Source organism: Camarhynchus parvulus, chromosome 4A (genome assembly GCF_901933205.1).
Source record: "Camarhynchus parvulus chromosome 4A, STF_HiC, whole genome shotgun sequence".
NCBI classification, from domain to species: Eukaryota; Metazoa; Chordata; class Aves; order Passeriformes; family Thraupidae; genus Camarhynchus; species Camarhynchus parvulus.
In genome coordinates, this window is record NC_044600.1 from 11,190,174 (window position 1) to 11,208,410 (window position 18,237).

Consider the following 18,237-nt stretch of genomic DNA (forward strand, 5'->3'; position numbering starts at 1 on the left):
GATTTTTTTTGCTTCAGCTGACACAATTTCACAGGTTCAACAAAGACAAGCTACAGTTCACTTATTTTTAGGATTAATGACAAAAACCTTTAAATAGCTTCCAGATTTCTTCCTCTGAGAGGTGTGTATTCTCTAGTGGTCCACAATGCTCTGAGCTATGAATATTTCTATTCAATAACCATTTGGCAGAATAAACCATACAAAAAATTATTTTGATTTGGAAATACAACAGCTCTCACTGTTCAGTAATTTTGTTCATTCTTGAATGAAAGAGCATGGAGAAGGAGAGGGTTTGTAAACTGAATTTACAGACCTTTTCTCCTTGCTTCCCCTTTGGAAATCCCATGAATTCCAGAATTCCAGTGGATGGTGGGGGACCTGGAGGCCCAGGCAGCCCCACATCACCCTGTAAACAAAAGAGGAAGATATTAACATGGCAGACCATATTTGATTTTCTATGGAAATGGCCTACAAATCAGAAGAAAAACCACTTCAATTATATCTCATGTATATAAATCTGTGTGCTTGAATGCTTTGGTCATGGGAATCAAAAGATCAGATGGAAAATCAGGATGAACAAAATACACCTGTTTCCAAAGCCTTGTGGATATAAAACATGCCAAGGAAAAAAAAAAGGCTCAGCTACTGAACCAACAGGAAAACATTGCAGAAAAAACTTTGGGGAGAAATATGAAAAAAAGACGAGAAGGAACAATTAGAATTGTGGAAAGTGGAGAACCAATTTTAGCATCAGCAGAATCAAGTCCCATATTGAGAACTTGAAGAAGCCCCATTTTGCCTGTGTAAATTCTGACTGCAAGACACCCATTTAGGATAGTGAGACTATAAATCACACACCAGTTTACTCAAAGAATGTAATGAAAGCCAGGAAGAATGAAGTCATTGGACTAACTGAATACAACAGGTGATGGTGTGGTGCAAAGAAACTAAGAAGTGGAGATTCAAAAGATTTCTAATGACCTCCAGTCTTGATAACCACAAAAATACTGCCCTGACTTGAGATTTCCCCTTCTTCTTCACCCAGAATAGGCTCCCATCCTTTTTCGTGTACCAACAAATAAGGAAGCAGCAAGCTTCTTTGGTATTTGAACTGCCAGTCAGTCAAGAGAAGAAGAGAAAAAGGAAAAGAAGAAAATGCTAGAATCTTGCCACTTTCTAGAGGACCAAGCTGTGATGGAACTCTGGAGTATTATTTCATGCTCTTTCCATAATAAAACAAGTTTCACTTACCTTTTCTCCTTTCTCTCCTTGAAAGCCTAATCCCATGTTACCCTAGGAGAGAAAATAACCATGGATGAATGAATAATAAAACAACAGCAACAACACCCCTATTATCTAAGCCCACAGCACTGTTAAACCCCCAAAATTAGGTATTTTTATAAAACGGGAAAGGTAGCTACTTACTTTTGGACCTGGCGGCCCAGGGGGACCCACTGGACCCTAAATGTAAACAAGATCAAAATTTTATTCCTTTTGACTTAATTAGGAAGCAAACAACTGGAGCAATGCTGGGATCTGCAATGGTACCTGAACTTTCTGCCTCCGAAGCAAAAGCAACACATAAGCTCTCAAGTCTTCACATCTCTAACAGCACAGCTCCTTGGCAACATCGTTAATTAAGAGAAAACTTCAACTTAAACCCAACAAAAATGCAGTTTGGTTTTACCTTTGCCCAATAGAAATTCTCTTGTAGGATCTTGAAAAAGCAACTCTAACACATCTCATGGCAAGAAAGGCTCCAAGCATCAGAGGTCAGCCCACTCCCCCAGCCCCGGGATGAGGCAGTGCTCAGAGCAGTGTAACAAGGTGTTGGTGTTTGCAGGGAGCACTGCAGAGCTCTGCTGGAGCCCTCATTTGCTGCTCTGAATGCCCAGAGAGGAGCCTTTGCTCTTGTGAGCAGATTAAACTACCCAAGACTGAGCATCCTGTGCCGGAAGTCAGCTGTGCTCAGTGTTTTCAGCTGCACAGGCACTCTTGCTCATTGTCATGACACAGAGACAAGGGAAAGGGAAACTGCCAACAGCGGGAACTGTTCCATCAACAAGTGCAACAGCTGAGGTCCCTTACCTGCAAACCTGGTAATCCTATAGGGCCTGCAGGACCTACTGGACCTGGAAAACCTTTTGGGCCCTATAAAAAGAACAGAGGGCAAATAGAGGATGTGTAGAATTTACCCCATCTAACCCCACCCAAAGTGAGTGTCAGGAAACATTAAGTAATATCCCTAGTTAAGTAAACCAATTTAAAAATTACAGCAATTTATGTCATATTATTAGATGTACTTTGAAAATCAAAGTTACAGAGTTCAATGGTAGAAGGGAGTTGGATTTGAAAAAGGAATGATGAGGTAATAGGAAAAATTGGACTTCCTCTACCATACCCTTCCCCTACTCATACCCTTACAAATCTAGAATTGCTTACACTAGTGGTATCATACATGTAAATACACTTCCCACTAATTTGAAAAGGGTCCTTGAGAATCAATACCTGAAAAAGTACTACTTAATATTGTTTAAAATCATTATGCCCCATATTAAACAACTTACAGGAACTCCATCCAATCCAGGAAGACCACTTTCACCCTAAAAATCATAAATGTATATGTAAAACTTACACAACATTATTGCAGCAAACTATAAGGAACATCAAGCTTTGTATAAATAGAAATATTTGCTGTTAGTTAATATTAGCTCAAGTAAATGGGAAAACATCTTGAAATCTGTGCTTCCATATTTGAATTGGGTAATGGAAACCTCTAGAAAAATTGGAACCATTTTATTTATGTGTAACAAGAGAAAATAAAGTGACATTAAAAATATTAATTACAAAACCACTGAAAATACACTATAATAACTCTTATGATATGACTGCTATAAAATATGCAAAAGCACACCATAATAATAAGAAATTATCTTTATTTCCCATAATTACTGAAGTAAATTAATAAAGAAATATTTAACTGTTACAAACTTATGAGTGTACATAATGTGGACAGAATTTTAGAGGAGTTCCTAATTTTGGCCAGCAAAGTCAGTGTGAGAGGTCTTATATCACAGAATGAATTTTTTAATATTTTCAATATTTAATGAAGCATATATGTAAGCTGAGAATGTGACTGATAAACTTCTAGTACCTTCCAGCACCAGAAACACTGAGAGGCAGCTGGAATCTCACAGCAGAAGTTGTAACATGCACTAAACAGTAATAGGATGAGCAATGTCTCAGCATCCCAGTATGGGATGAACAAGATCTCTTCAAAAACCAAGCAATCCCAGGTTCTGAGGTATTCTGTGTCATTAATGAATTTATTACAAGGCCTTTTGCACAGCTCTGCACTCAGACACCCAGGACTGACACCACGAGCAATCAAAGCTGCAGTATCAGCCCTGCAACCTGTGGGACATCAAAGAGTTTCTTGTACTGCATTTTCTCCTGTGTGATGACAAGTCTTACCTTCATTCCTTTAAGACCGCCTTGAGCAAAAACAGGTTCTCCTTTAAGGCCTTTTGGGCCAGGACGACCCTGATTTAAAAAAAATAATAAAAAATAAATGTCTTGAAAAAATACTGCTTTAGTTTTGAAAGACTCTCTAATTAGCATAATGAACAAGGCAAACTCCTGGCTCCAGTTAACTGTAAAAGTACCACTGCTGCTTCGCCAGAGAAGCTGTGCTATTATGAGAACTAAAGACTTCCTGCAGCTTTAGAAAAACAAGGTTCTGCAAACATTTTCTCTGGTATTTTCCTGTTTATATAGGATTTCCTTTTCATTTTAGGCCTTTGACAACCTTAGATCCTATTTGAACCTGTTTGACATGGTAGAACTCCCCTGCTCACATACACACCAATGCCATTTAGAGGGACCTTGGCAGGCTTGAGGGATGGGCCCATGTAAACCTCAGCAAGTGCAAGATCCTGCAACTGAGCTGGAGCAATCCCAAGAACAGATTCAGGCTGGGCAATGACTGGATTGAAAGCAGCCCTGGAGAAGGACTTGGCAGTACTTGTGGATGAAAAACTGTCAGCGTGAGTTTGCAGCCCAGCCAGCCACCCATATCCTGGGCTGCATCCAAAGCAGTGATGGCAGCAGGTGAGGGAGGGGATTTTATCCACAGGATCTTAATTTTATCCTCAGAGTGGATAAGAAAATTGACCTCTAACAATTCTAATAAACTTAGGGTTTTTTGGGTTCTTCCTAAGTACTTGGCAGTTAGTTCTCCAACAATGTCACAAAAAGCAAATCCTGGTTTAGTGATGACAGAACACATTTGAGTTGGGACATACAGGCAGTCCAGGTAGGCCAGGAAACCCATCAGGTCCAGAAAGGCCAGGACTCCCAGTGGTGCCATTGCAGCCATCGAGGCCAGGAGGGCCTCTGGGTCCAGACTGCCCAGGGTGACCCTGTGTGAAGGAAAAGAGAGAGAATGACCAACAGGATCTGTTATTTGCCAGTAATACTGTTGTCCCCAGAAAACTGATATCTTCCTTCCAAATGGCAACACAAACCAAAAGAACTGCACAACTCCCAACCAAGTTCAGTGTATGGCAGAGTGCAACACAAGTTTCTTCAGCCAGCTTTGTCTGTCCTCCCTGAAGGTTAAATCCTAGAACACTGCCTGCAATTCATCTGATTACCTTTTTCTCCAAGGGACAGTTTTGCTGACGTACATAACTTGCGCATGAGTAGGTCCCAAAAGGGACCATCCCACAGCAGTGCGGACCATATGGAATGTAACAGTGTCAAACAGCATGCAAGGGTGCACCTGACACCAGCAATGGAAGCTGCACATGTGAAAGAAAGGGCAGAGGCAGACTCAACAATACTGAGCATTTATAATCCAAATCTGCTTGGAGTTTCAGTGACTTCTCTTCCTCTCCAGTGTGGATTCCTTCTTTTAATAGATCAACAGATGTTAAAGCTCCAGTATCAGGCCATTCAAGCGCAACAGCTTTATTTGTTATATTAAACATAAGACCTTAGGCAAAGCAATTGGGAGAAAGATCCAATTAAACTAACAACATTTAAAAAAAAGTATTTGCAACAGCCAATTATTAATCAGGCAAAGCAAAATATAATTGTACCTAACTCTGATTTCACGAGTCTTTTGCCCTGGTATAGCTCTGCTAATTTGACTGGAGTTTACTCAGCATGGTACTAATGCAAAGGAAATCAAAGTTTGGGACTTCAGGCAGCTTTTCTTCAGTGCCACATAAGTATGTGAGAGCAGAAGGCAGAAAGGCAAAACTGTCCGTCACAATGCCCAAGTGTCAGGCAGCTCCTGATTCTGCATTGTTTTTCCTATAAGTGAGTCCTGTGGCACTCAACAACATTGTTTTAAGGCAAGAAGAAAAATTAAACTTATGGAGATAGGATCAGTAACTTGACAGTTCTCTCCCCTCTCTGTACACAGTGATCTTGACTCATCCCAAAAGTACTTTTGTTTGATCCCAAAGATTTGTCCTTAAGATATGGCACTAAGCAAGTTATGACTCACATTAGGAAAGTAAAAAAAAATAAACATGGATAAAATGGAGATAAAGCAGAACATTAACAATTCTTCATGCCTGACACTTAAAATAAAGCACATTTGCAACACTTAAGGTCTTCCCAGTCCAAGCCAACAGCATATGCTGTGGTGAAACTCAATGAGAACTCTGCAGTAATGTAAAGCTTTTTATCTAAGGATCTTTAAATACCTTGAAAAAATGTGGGAATGCTATAATCTAATTTTACAGATGGGAAGCTCGGGACACACAGTAGCAGGGTGATTTTCTCAAGGATGCAGAACTACTTGGGCCATATTTATGTAATTACTCGAGCTGATCACTGGCTTCAGCTGCTGCCAGGACAGCTATTCCATATGGCTGCTTATTCACACATACCTACTCCCTGTGCTGGAAACAAACACAGCAGAGAAATAACTGTTCTATTTCTTAATGGAGTTAATTTCCAGTCAGATGAAGTCCTTGGTCCAGCTCATTTGGCAACTGCATTGAGATTTGTGCCAGCAAAATCGAGAGGGACCTGATTTGCTTTCTGTCAGTCAACAAGGTACAAACTGATCAATGTCAGGTGGGTCTCAACTGCACAATTAAGGCAGCTCACCCAGACAAGGATAAATTTGAGATTTAACAAGGAATGGAATGAAGTCATCCTAAAGCATTACCATCAGAGATCATTGCATTAACAGTACCAGTTGCTCTGATGATTATTCTGCTTGTCAAAATAACCACATGTGGCGTGCAAGCAGGGACTTGCCAGGCCCTGGTAAAGCAACTGGAGTAGGCTGAAGCAGCAGTGTATTGCCACTCAGATTTTTTTCTCTTAGAAATCACTTAATTGATTTGATCCATGCAGGATGCCACAGCCAAGAGCATCAAGTCTCTGACAGGACAGGCAGTGCTGCAGAGTCAGAGGCCAGAGCTGTCAGTGTCTCCCAGGTCTTTCACTTTGTTTACAGCATAAACAAGACCAGGAGCCATGTGGGTGCACACGTATCTGGTTACAGCACAAGGTGACCAGCTGCAAGGTTTAGTGAAGTTGAAAGGGCCAACATCTGCCCCTCGGAGTGAGACAGAAGGGAGCCAAGCTGCTCCAGCTTTCCTGCTGGCCCAGAGCCAGCCTGTGGCATGCAGCTGCTGGGTGAGCATGTCCTGGGAAACGCTTTGGGCGAGATCTGCTAACTCTCAGACCAAGACAGCCTGAAAGAGGCCCAAAGGACTTTGGTATCCTCTTAAAATGTGAGTAGGCCTTACAGAGAGGGGACATAAAATATGCTGATCTCAGTGATTTCTTATGTGTGCTAAATAAATCTGTGCCCCTGTCACTTAATCCCATGGCATCCGTATCTGTGGTTCTGTGCCAAAGCATGACACAGACTGACACACAAGCACACACACACATTCTGTGTCTTTTGCTTTAGGAAAGCAATCCACAGGATTTCCTACTTTAAAGCTAATCTGCAATCAGAGTTCATAATATTTTGTTTTAAGACCCTTATCTGAGAAGATATTGAACATCCACAACTGACTTCCTTCAGAGTTGCTAAGTCCTGCCTTAAAAGAAGCTTTTTCCCAGGGGTTTAAAATACTGATTTAAAGAGCTGGTTTGACCTGAAAAAGTGGTGGTTAATAGTTTCATTGCTCTCACCTTCTCTAATTCCTGTTTTGGCAGATGTGCCAATTGAACACAAGCACCTCAATTGACTAAGGCACAAGACTTTCACAGGCTTTACTTATACATGTCAGGGTGATTAGTTTACAGATCTGAGTTAAAACACAGGCTGGAGAGATGCTTGTGCTCTCTGTACTCACAAAAGGAGGCATTTGGTGTGAGACAGATAAGGAAATTTGAACTGGTTATCTGGGCCCTCCTTTATCTGACTCTTGCTGTACACTGACACTGTGATCCCAAGGGGCCTCTTTTGTAAATCAAACAGGGAAAAGGCAATCCCAACAGGAGAGCTCAATGAATAATTAAAAACAGAGAAACAAATGCAATTAGGGATGAATACAAAACTAATTGAATAAACAGTTTCATGGGTTGCTAAGGCTAGTGGCCTTTCTACAGCCATCATCAAGTGCTTGCATTTTCTCTAGGAAGGTCACAAAACTGCCTCTTCATCCAGCTTTGGCTTTCATGGCACAAACAAGGGCTGACTTATCATAAAAGTATTTCCTTCTAGAACTCCTCGCACAGTTCATGAAAAGCTATATACATTTCCCAGCTTCAGTTCCAGCCTTTGCCAGAGGTGTCCTTGAATCCTGTCTTATATGAAAAAATAAACTTCCCAAGTAGGGCTAAGGATTTGAGGGCTTCTCCTACAGCATGACATCAAAGTCTAGCAATAAACACATGCAGCTGCTGTATTTACTAGGTTAAAGGGATTAGTCAGGCCAGCTGCAACAACATGATTTACTTGCCACCAGCATTCCCCAAGGGAACTCTGTGGAATACCACTTCCCTTAAGGTCACCAGTGGGATTCCCCTCTGAAAAAGAGCCTTGCCCATGGCCATGACTAAACTACACCTGCCCACACTAACACACCTGCATACTACAAAGAATCTCTCTTCATATTTGGATGTGCAGAGATAGCAATATATTTTTACTTCTCCCATCTTTCTCACACACACACACGTTCTCCCTTTGCTCTACATTCCACACATCCATATAAGGTGCCTATATTGGTATACACTTCACAAAAAATCTAAGCTGCTCCCTATCCTGAAATGTAATGACAAAAGTGAAAATATTTACTCAAGCAGTAGTGGTTGCTATTTTCACCCTACAATGGAAGCATTTATCTTAGTGCTTATAATGTAAGCAGTATGAACAAGTTTCCCTTCCCCTTTTTCTGCCCTGCAGTTGTGGCACAGAAGAGCCACAGTGCTGAGCACTTTGCTACTTATGACCAGCAAAATCTGCCTCTTTCCCATTCACCCACCTGCAGAATGTTGCAAAGCAGAGAAGATCTGATCTGCATATGCTGGAGGCTTTGAATCCTCTCATCTGCCTCCCTGCTCTCTCCTTGGAATGCCTGTCCCTGCCAACTACCTGGCAATGGCTGCTGCTCTATCTCTGCCTCCCCTCATTGTTGGGAATCCCCTTTCTCCAGAGCCTCATCTGAAAAAACACCCTGAGAATAGCATGTTCCTACAGTGTGTTCAATTAAATTAAGTATTATGGGAACAGCTTGTTCTCTTCAGACCTAGACAGTTGGCTGGTGGTAAAAGAAAAAAAAAGAGCAGCAAGGGAGTAGAGCAGGAGAGAAAACAGGCAAAGATGAGCAGAGGGGGACTAAAGGACAAGGGCCAGGAAGGAACTGGAATCAAACAAGTTCATTTACAAGGCCAACTGTGCATTTTCAGCCAATCTATCACAACTATTCTGTTTTTGATATGAAGTAAGAAAACACAGCTCAATTGTTGGAGCTCCTGGCCATCGGAGAAAGCAGGAAAGATGAGAAAGAGTATGAGCATAGTCTGAAGGCACAGTGACACACAGGATGGAAAAACACCATCAAGAAAATAAAAATAATTCTAATATCAGAAGGAGAAAGCAGGACGAACCAAATAGTGCAGAAAGAGTAAGGAAGTTTGGGGCAACTTCTAAAGCTGATCCAGTTAAAATTCCCCTGAGACACAGCAAGATACTGCTGCAAAAATCACTGGAGAGACCAAGCAAAAGAAAGCTGGCAAAAACACTCTAGCCACATAATTTTTTATAAACTGTCTCTATAATGTAAATTTCTAAAGAAGGAAAGAAACAAAATGCTCCTGATGGTCAGGGAAAGTGGTTACCTACCTGTCACCTGATCTAAACCAGGACTAGAACCTAGAAGAGAATTAAGGGTAATCTGGAGGGCCTCAGCTCTTATCACTGTTTTCATTCATGTCATAGCAAAAGATGATTGAGGGAGACCTGGTAACAGCTATCACATACAAGAAGGCTACTACAAAGCAAAAGTGAACAATCTTCTCTTTGTGTCCCTGATCAGTAACATGAGAACTAAGAGCTTTAAACGCAAAAAGAAAGACTGAAATTAGCAAAGCTTTTCTAATAGAGAATTTAGTCTCCATCATCACAAGGTTTTAAGAATTGGTTAGGAAACATGCTAAAAATGGCCTGAAGCACAGCTGACCATGCCTGTTTGACTCCCTGAGGTTCCTTTCAACTCTGCAAGCCTATGATTTTATGATACAGGGTTTTTTAGGCAGTGCTGAGGGAACATGGTGCTGAAAGAAAAGCTAATCAATCATGCAAACGATCCCCATGTAACTCAGGCTCACTTTCTGATATGTATCAGCTTCCTATTGTCTTACAAAACAGCATGGAATCACCAGGTGGATTAACAAATACCCAGATAGAGGCAAGCAATTGCAAGGTACACTATGCATGTGCCAGGACAATCTAATCATGTTCAGGTGCTTTTGGTTGTGATTACCATTCTGGTGATTTCTATTTACACATGCAAACTTACTGGGATCCCGTTGATGCCCTGGAATCCTGGAACTCCCATTGGACCCTGAAGAAAAAGAGTACACATTATATTTCACTTCATTGGTCTGTAGATTTCAGTCATCTGTGATGTATTTTTCACTCCAACACTCTCAGTCTTGGACTTCTGCTTTCAAAACCAAAAGGAGCAAACTATCTCAGGCAGATTCCCTCTGACCACAGGGGTCAGTGAAGACAGGAACTGAGCATCTGAGCTTGACTGGATACCAAATGAGTGTTTCAGGAATGTTTTAATCAGGCAATTTAAAGTAAAAATATAATCACCTACTGCACATCTGGGGAAAACAAGATGCCAGGAAAATAAACAACCTGCTATAAATTTAACCCTTGTCTTTCTAAGAGTTTCAACAAAACTTACATATTTTTCTGTCTACAGTTGGATAGGACCCTCAGAGATATGCAGACCACTGCATTAACTTCAGACTGCCCAAGCTGCAAGTAATTGCCACACCTTGTTTCTCTGCTCTGAATAGCAGCAGAACTGACTGTGCAAGCAGAATTCCCTAAAATGTTCTTGCTTTGGAAAGGTAAAATATATTTCTCCCACAAGGGATGAAGAGAGAGAGAATCTTATGGCATTTTGGTATTGTATATCTATCATTTCAGGGGATAGAAACAGTTCTCGAGTAAATGGATTTTTTTCAGTGCAAAGAAGTTGTTTCCAATCTTGCACATTGCGTTCATTGACATCCTACACCTTATGGGCTACTCTATTTATTATGATGTCGTTTATTGTATTCTTTTTGTTAGAAATAACTTTGCACCTGCAAAACTGAATTGCAGATTTTGTTTAGTACCCATTCTTTTTGCTTTTCTAGACACCAGCTCAGGATCTTCTACACAGGAACCAGCTCCATGTCTCCCTGAACAGAGTGTGAATAACAGCCATCAACCCCAAGCATGTGAAGTGACAGACTACTTGCAACAGCAATACTCATTTGGCTGTAGTTCACCTACCAGGATGGCTACACCGTTCAATAGCTTTAGCATCTGTATTCTCATTCAAAAATAAACGCAGACAATTCTCCAAAGATACTGTTGAAATGCCATTGTAATTTTATCCCTGGACATATAGCCCAAGATTATCCTTATTCACTCAAAAATATACACAAGGCCATAGAACTATTGCAAGGACAGAAAAGTCACTGCTGAGCCTACCTTGTCACCTTTCTGTCCAGCTGGTCCAGGAGGGCCCACTGCTCCTCTCTCACCTTTGGCTCCAGGCAAACCTTCTGGGCCAGTAAATCCAGGTGCTCCTATCGGTCCTTGAAGCCCAATTGGTCCTGGTCGACCCTAACATACATTAAAAACAAGTCAATGCATCATGTCCACAAACTCATTTGTAATTACTCTTTCCAACTCGACTTTTAACGCAATTTGATACCTCTCTGGGTAGTTAGGACATCCTAAAGTTTTTCCATTTTCAGACAAAGACTGCCCAAAATTTCACACAGGACTCGAGATGGGGCCACACCAACACAGAGTAGAGAAGGACAACCACCTCCCTAAACTGTCTGTTGATGGTGTGAATCATTAAGGTTGGAAGAACCTCCAAGAGCAAGTCCAGCCTTTGACTGAATACCACCATGCACATTAAACCATACTGCCAAGTGCCACATTTGTTCATTTTTTGAACAATTCCAGGCACGGTGACTCCACTATGTTCCACTTCTTACCCACTCTTGGCAGCGAAGAATCTTTTCCTACTATCCAGCCGAGTCTCCCCTGGCACTGGAGGCCATTTCTCCTTGCACGATCTGTGGCTGCCCAGAAGAGGCCGATCCCCACCTCACCACAAGCTGCTTTCAGAAAGCCATAGGGTCGCTACTGAGCCTCCTTTGCTCCAAGCTAAACAAGCCCAGCTCCACCAGGCGCTTCCCATCACACCGATGCTGCAGACGCTTCACCTGGAGCACAGGTGTGATGGGAAGGAAAGCCTTTGCTGTCCTTTCCGGACTCGCCGCAGCGCTCGGAGTGCGGGGCCGCTGTCAGGAATCCCCTTGCCCGGAGGAGCCCGAGCGCAGGAGGGAGCGGCGCGCCCGGCGGCTGCAGAACCGGGCGCTGCCGCCAGAGGGCGCGGTCCCCGCGTGTTGGTGCTGCCCGGCTCGGGACGTGCCCTCGAGGGCCCGGCCCGGCCCGGCCCGGCGTTACCGCGCCCTCAGCGCCCGGCCCGGCCCGGCGTTACCGCGCCCTCAGCGCCCGGCCCGGCCCGGCGTTACCGCGCCCACAGCGCCCTGCGGGGCCGTGCCCAGAGAACAGCACAGACACCACGCCGAGCTCCCACAGTATCAGCAGACAATGCGGTTTATGGCTATGCTTTACACCAGCAAGACAATCAGTGGATCACACAAAGTTGCCCGCGTAAAGGATCATGACTTAGATAAAATAAAATAGAGGAGGAAGTTAAAAAACCCCACACCTTAATAATTCCACCACGTAATTCCCCCTCCTTTTAATTCTCATGTCCATGGAAGAGTGTTTGCCTTCTACTTCCCTAACTCCGTAAAACAGCAGAAGGAATGCAGCTCCCTGCTGCAAGTGTTTTAGTAGTCTCAGCTGGAGACATACAAAGCCCTGACTCATGGCTTGGCAGGTAAAAGACTTTTACTGTTAATTTAAAAATGCATTGTTACATGTTTAAAATCAAGCAAAGTGAAAGAAAGGGTACATGATTTTTAAAATTCTTTTTCCAGGATCATTTTTAGTACCTGTTTAGGCTAAAATATTTTTTCCCATATTCCATGTGTCTTTCTTCACTGTTGTTGCAGTTTTCTTTTAACTGCAACAATTCTCCCGTATTGCTCTTTCTGGTGTGATTGTTTCATCCTGGCCTTTTAACGGAGGTCAAGTGCATGTTTGATATTTCACACCTTTTCTGTCTAGACACTGTCCATAGTGTGCACTTCCAGAGGCACAGACTCACATCTGAAAAGGCTTTTATGTTGATTATTTTTAGCTTTCTTCACTCTAGGCTAATTATCAATGGAAACCTTTCTATTGGAAACTATATAATCAAAACACTAATCCCCAAATCTTCAGCTGTCCTTGGCAACCATACACACCAAGAAACGTTAAAAATCGCATGCTTTGCTCTCACTTAAGAAAGTTAAAGCTGAGACTGAATTTCCCATAATCACAAGCAATTCAGAGGCTTTCAATCAACAATTCACTTACAAAGCTTGGATTGTGGACTGTTTACCTCAAGGCATCACAGCAGTGTTGAGGCATAACCTGAAAATGGGCACAGTTACACTCAGAGTCTTACTTACCTCCCACAAAAGAAGTGGCATCCCAGAGCCCACCAAATTTGCAGAGAAAACACACTGTGAATTCTTCATTTGTTTGAATTGCTAATACTTCTGTATTCCATTAGCTTGATTGCCTGGTTAATGACAGTGTTTCACAATGACTGGAACCGATGGGAATTAACATTTTAGGAGGCTTTTGTTTTGCTCTGCTGCAGGTGGCTCTGAGAAATATAGCTAGACTGGAGAGTAAAGACAAGCAACTACACCTTCTGCTTGTGTTTGGATGAGCAGCTCTCTGACAGAAGAATTAAATATGTTCTCTGTGATTTCAGGGCCCACAGCCCCATTCAGGACTCTCTCCTGCATTAGTGCCCTACAAGAAAGATTTTAGCAGCACTTGAAGATTTTGTCCAGTGCCTTGGAGTGTCACTAAAGCATAAGGACACAGTAAAGTGCTTCTAATCTCTCTGATAATGTGATTATGCCATGATAATCAGGCTCTCAAGAATTCCCACTGTTTCTTTTGAAGTCTGTGTGGATGGAAATCATGTTTTCTATGCTGAAACAAAGGACTTGCCTTCACTGCTAAAAAAGCAGTATTTTTCGTCACTCAGCAGCACTCCCATGAACTGTTCCAAGATTAGAGCATTATAAAGAGCAGGCACAGTGGCATGCAGGAGCAATTCAAGGATAACAGCACAATGAAGATTCAGGTTTTACCACAAAGTAAACTTACAGAGCTCAGTGCCAGGTGGAACTTCTGTCTGACCTCAATGTGCTTACCTAGTCTTTACTGTGCCTTAGCATCAGGATTGCTCTTACTTATCCAAAGGATAAAAAGGATGAAACAACTCCTAGCTGTGAGGACAAGCTGAAATATAAAATGTGGATTACATCAAACAAAAACTACAAGGAATCAACAGAGGTCCCTATTTTTAATCTTTAATGTTCAGCATATATTACATAGTAACCTGCAGAAAAGCCATTAGCAATTAATGCAAATGTTTTGGTTTCCCAGATGTATGATAATTGTTTTTAAAAAGAGGAAAATGATAGAATGCTAATAACTCCAAGCAATAACAAATCCAATGAAATTACTTGTGAATGTTCTCTCAAATGCCCAGTAGAATTTCATATTTGAAATCTATGAGCTGCATTCTCAAATAAATTTGTGCACTGGGCTTTTACAATGCAGCAGCACTGAATGAGATGTCTGTCTGTAATGAATATGATGCTGGTAAAAATAGCATTTTTTTAAATATACCTGGGCATTTTCATAGATAATTTTGGATTCTGACCAAGTTTGTGTCACAAGTTCAACATGAATCACGTGCATCTCTGTTCTGCACATATCCATTGCAAACCATTACAAATACACAGCTGGCTCAGACATTCAGCTTTCCATTCTCAATGTGTGGTAAGCAAGAGCAAAAAAAGCCTGGAAAAGGAACCTCCCATTGCTCCCACTGCAGTCACCACACTGCAGAAGGCAGTAAAACCAAACAGCCTGAAAGTGTAATTTGATGGCAGCGTCTTTCAAGACAGAAAAAGTTCTGCAACATGTACCTTTTTCCTTATACCCTTTTAAATTCATCCGTGTCCCAGGGTGTCGTGAGGAAAGGCTTGAACAATGGGTAATGATGGGGCCTCTGCTGCTGCCCAACCCAACACATCACAGTTTCTCTATTCTCTCACATCACAGTTTCTCTAAGTCCCTCCCCCTTTTGCCAACTCTAAAACCCCACGTAAATTTTCGCCCACTGAAGCAGAGCTGCTACACATAGCACTGCAAATTCCAAACATTCTTTTATTTCCCATTGCCTCTGTGAGCTTGGAGAATAAAGCGTAAATGTATTTGATTTGTCACTGTGTAAAGGAACACACATGGAAGTGGTATGGAATCACTGGATAGGCCCCTTATTTCTGGGACAAAAAAACCAAGTACATTCTTACTTGGGCAACAATTCAACTCGCCTAAGTCACTGTCAAATGCCAACTCAGTGATTCATCACCATAAAAAACACTGGAACCCACTAAGAGGAATCTAGCAGCTCTGGTAACTGAGCAGAAAATACTACTGATCAGGAAGGGCAGAACTGATTCCTACTTTTGTAAGTAAATTTGTAGACTGCCATATTTCAAGCAGCAAAGCACTATTCATTTTCCAAGCAAAATTAAGGTCCTGCATATGAAAAGAGCAACTGAATTTAAATATGCTCATGTCTTCTGAAACTAACACGTGGTTTCTTCTCTATGAGAATTCAGTGACCAATTTTTTTAAAAGGTTCTTATTCACATTCTCTATTCTTTCACCCATTATTTGCTCCATATAACATGTTTTATTGACACAAAAGATTGTTAGTGAAATATTTACTTCATGAGCAAATGCTTTGTAGCTTGAAGCATCTTATGCTTGTTTGATGACATAAAGGTGAACCAAACAGCCATTAACTCATTACATTCTGGCCCTAAAAATGCATGTTCTCATATACTGCATACTCTAAGGCTGAAACTTTTAAGGAAGATCTGTGTACCCAATTCCTGTTGGACAGGACAGCCTGTCCAAGGGACTGGTCCCTCAAGATGCTCTTTCACACACACAGATTGCATTTCCCATTTAAACCAGGGACGTTCTCCCTGATGAGAGCCACTAGGTTCCAAAAGCTGATGCAGGGATCTCCCTGAACTCAGATGAGGGCTGTGTCAGTGACTTACTAGTGCAAGGCAGCCATGTCCACTGTGAGCAGCACAGCCCTGGGCCAACCTTCAGCTTCCCACCTCCACTGCCTCCCTTCTCCTCTTTGGTCTGCTCTGCTTCCACAGCAAGATTCCCACAGCAGTGGTTCTCTCTTGCTAGATAGATAGGGAGTAGCACAACAGAGTCCTACTCTCAGCTGGGGCCCCACAGTTCTACTGTAATAATAATAATTACTGATGAAAACCCCTTCACCATTTTCCTAAATTACAGGTCAGGTATCCAGTGCCCTGCTCACATTCCAGAGTAAGTAATTATTCTCCCTACTGAAAAACGCTTTGTACTTTTAAAGAAAATTATTCTTCTAAAAACTTTGGGGAAGTCCTAAGTTAAAAATGGCTCCTTTATTTCTGCCATATATTTCATTGCTCCTTTACACAGCTTTTTACCTACACAGGATGAGAAGAATACAAAAAATGGTATGTGCACACAGAAATAATGGACCAGAAAAAAAATCCTGTGCAACAATCCTGCTTCATTCAGCATCCTCCCAAAAATGCCATTGTTTGGGGGTTTTTTACTGTTTTGTTCTCTTTTTAAGGAAGGATATTAGGGTGATTTTTTAAAATTTAATTTTAACCAAAGAGACAATTTTTTCATGCACCATATGAAATTCTTTAGTATCACAATGCCTTTCAGAAGTTTTCTGTTTATGCAAAGCAGCCTTTGGCATGCTCATACTGCTGACTGTCAAGGCTGCTCTGATCATCTCAGGACCAATTTTTAATGTAGTAATGGGCAACTGCAGGCTAGGCCTTACAACAATTTTAAATTTTAATTCATATGATAAAATCCGTTTTCAAAAAATACTTCTGTTATTTCCACTAAGCCTGACTAGACATGACTGCAAGTACAAAATCTAGGTGACAAAAATGTGTGTGTGCATGTATATGTGTGTATGTGTGTATATTTATATATATGGTTTTATGTCCTATCTTATAACTGCTTAAAAAATTATTGAAATTTGGTTCCACAAATCATTTGATGAATCCCATACTTCAGTAACAAAGTTGCAAAGGATGACTTACCACATTATAAATTCAGAACTATAGATGAACTCTAGACAATTTTTAAGAATATCTGTATTTTTTAATTGGATATTTAAATCTATGAAAAGCTTGTTCCTTAGAATGCTTGATTTCCAGTTAAAAGCTTTCATGAAACATCCTGATCCAATCAATTCCACATATTTGCTATTTCTATTTAAAACACACAAAGAGACCACATACTGTCATCTTTTTCCCTACCATGGACAATGCCAGGAGTGACTCAATATGAACTGAGAGTAATTATTCCATTTTATACTTCACAACTTTCTGAAGCAACTATGAAAAATGTACAAAAGTGAAAAAGCATGACTTCAACTTTGGTTGCTTTTTTGCTTTGATGTTGTGAAATGTCCAAGTTAGATAAGAAGTAAGCTCCTGTGGAAAGGTTCCAGGCCCCAGAGAGCACAGATAACACGAAAGCCTGTGAGAGCCCTTGTGGGCTGTAACATCTCTGTGAGAGCAGCACCACTGAGGCCATAGCCCTCCTGTGCTGAGCTCCAGACAGGAGGGGAGCCATGGGAAACACCCACAATGATGGGCACTGCAGCAACAGAAAGATGTGAGTTGTGGGGATTTTTAAAATAAAGAAGAAGCAGCAGGATTTACAAAGCAGAGTGATGACTTACATTGTATTTCAATTAAACAAATAACTGATGTATGAAAATTATGAGTTAAAGCTTATTTTTAAGGAGCTGTATTATGTATTTGAATGACATTTACTTGCCTTTTTCATGATCAGTCAAAATTATACCATTTTTTGAGCAAAAGAAAAGATTTGTGGAGACTAGATCCCAATGAATTGCATCACAGAGTGTCACCAGAGCAGAGGTGATCACCCCTGAATCCCCAGCTTACCCACTGTTTGTTTAAGCCAATTGGCCATGAGCCTCAGGTGATATTTGGTCATCTGAGATTCAATTTTTGCTATTTGCCACAGCAAAACCTCCGTTTGCTGCCTTGACTGATATCTTTAGGGCCTTTTTGTGCTTTCAATTGGCAGAGCAGTACAAGCTTCATACACATTTATTGTCAATGAAGACAATTCGTGCAGACAGCACATGAGACTGACAACAGGCGCTCCTCTGAGATCACGCACATGTTTAAGCCTGAATTAGAGGCAGCTGAGGAAATGAGACATGAAGGAAG

General features: G+C 41.4%; 1 protein-coding gene across 3 annotated transcripts in view; it reads right to left on the reverse strand.

The window, feature by feature from the left end:
• COL4A6 (collagen type IV alpha 6 chain) overlaps positions 1-18,237 on the reverse strand; it is a 108,644-nt gene that overhangs the window by 29,725 nt on the left and 60,682 nt on the right. Inside the window, exons 1-10 of one of the 3 annotated variants that reach the window (XM_030967764.1) lie at positions 13,309-13,665; positions 11,198-11,332; positions 10,002-10,046; positions 4,305-4,421; positions 3,475-3,543; positions 2,568-2,603; positions 2,089-2,151; positions 1,426-1,461; positions 1,252-1,293; positions 314-406 (exon numbers count right to left, since the gene is read on the reverse strand). In XM_030967764.1, the coding sequence (XP_030823624.1) occupies positions 314-406; positions 1,252-1,293; positions 1,426-1,461; positions 2,089-2,151; positions 2,568-2,603; positions 3,475-3,543; positions 4,305-4,421; positions 10,002-10,046; positions 11,198-11,332; positions 13,309-13,377 (705 nt within the window). In that variant the 5' untranslated portion in view covers positions 13,378-13,665. Of the gene's footprint in view, positions 1-313; positions 407-1,251; positions 1,294-1,425; positions 1,462-2,088; positions 2,152-2,567; positions 2,604-3,474; positions 3,544-4,304; positions 4,422-10,001; positions 10,047-11,197; positions 11,333-11,715; positions 12,025-13,308; positions 13,666-18,237 lie in introns of those variants that run through there. The other 2 variants (XM_030967765.1, XM_030967763.1) reach the window with 2 other exon arrangements.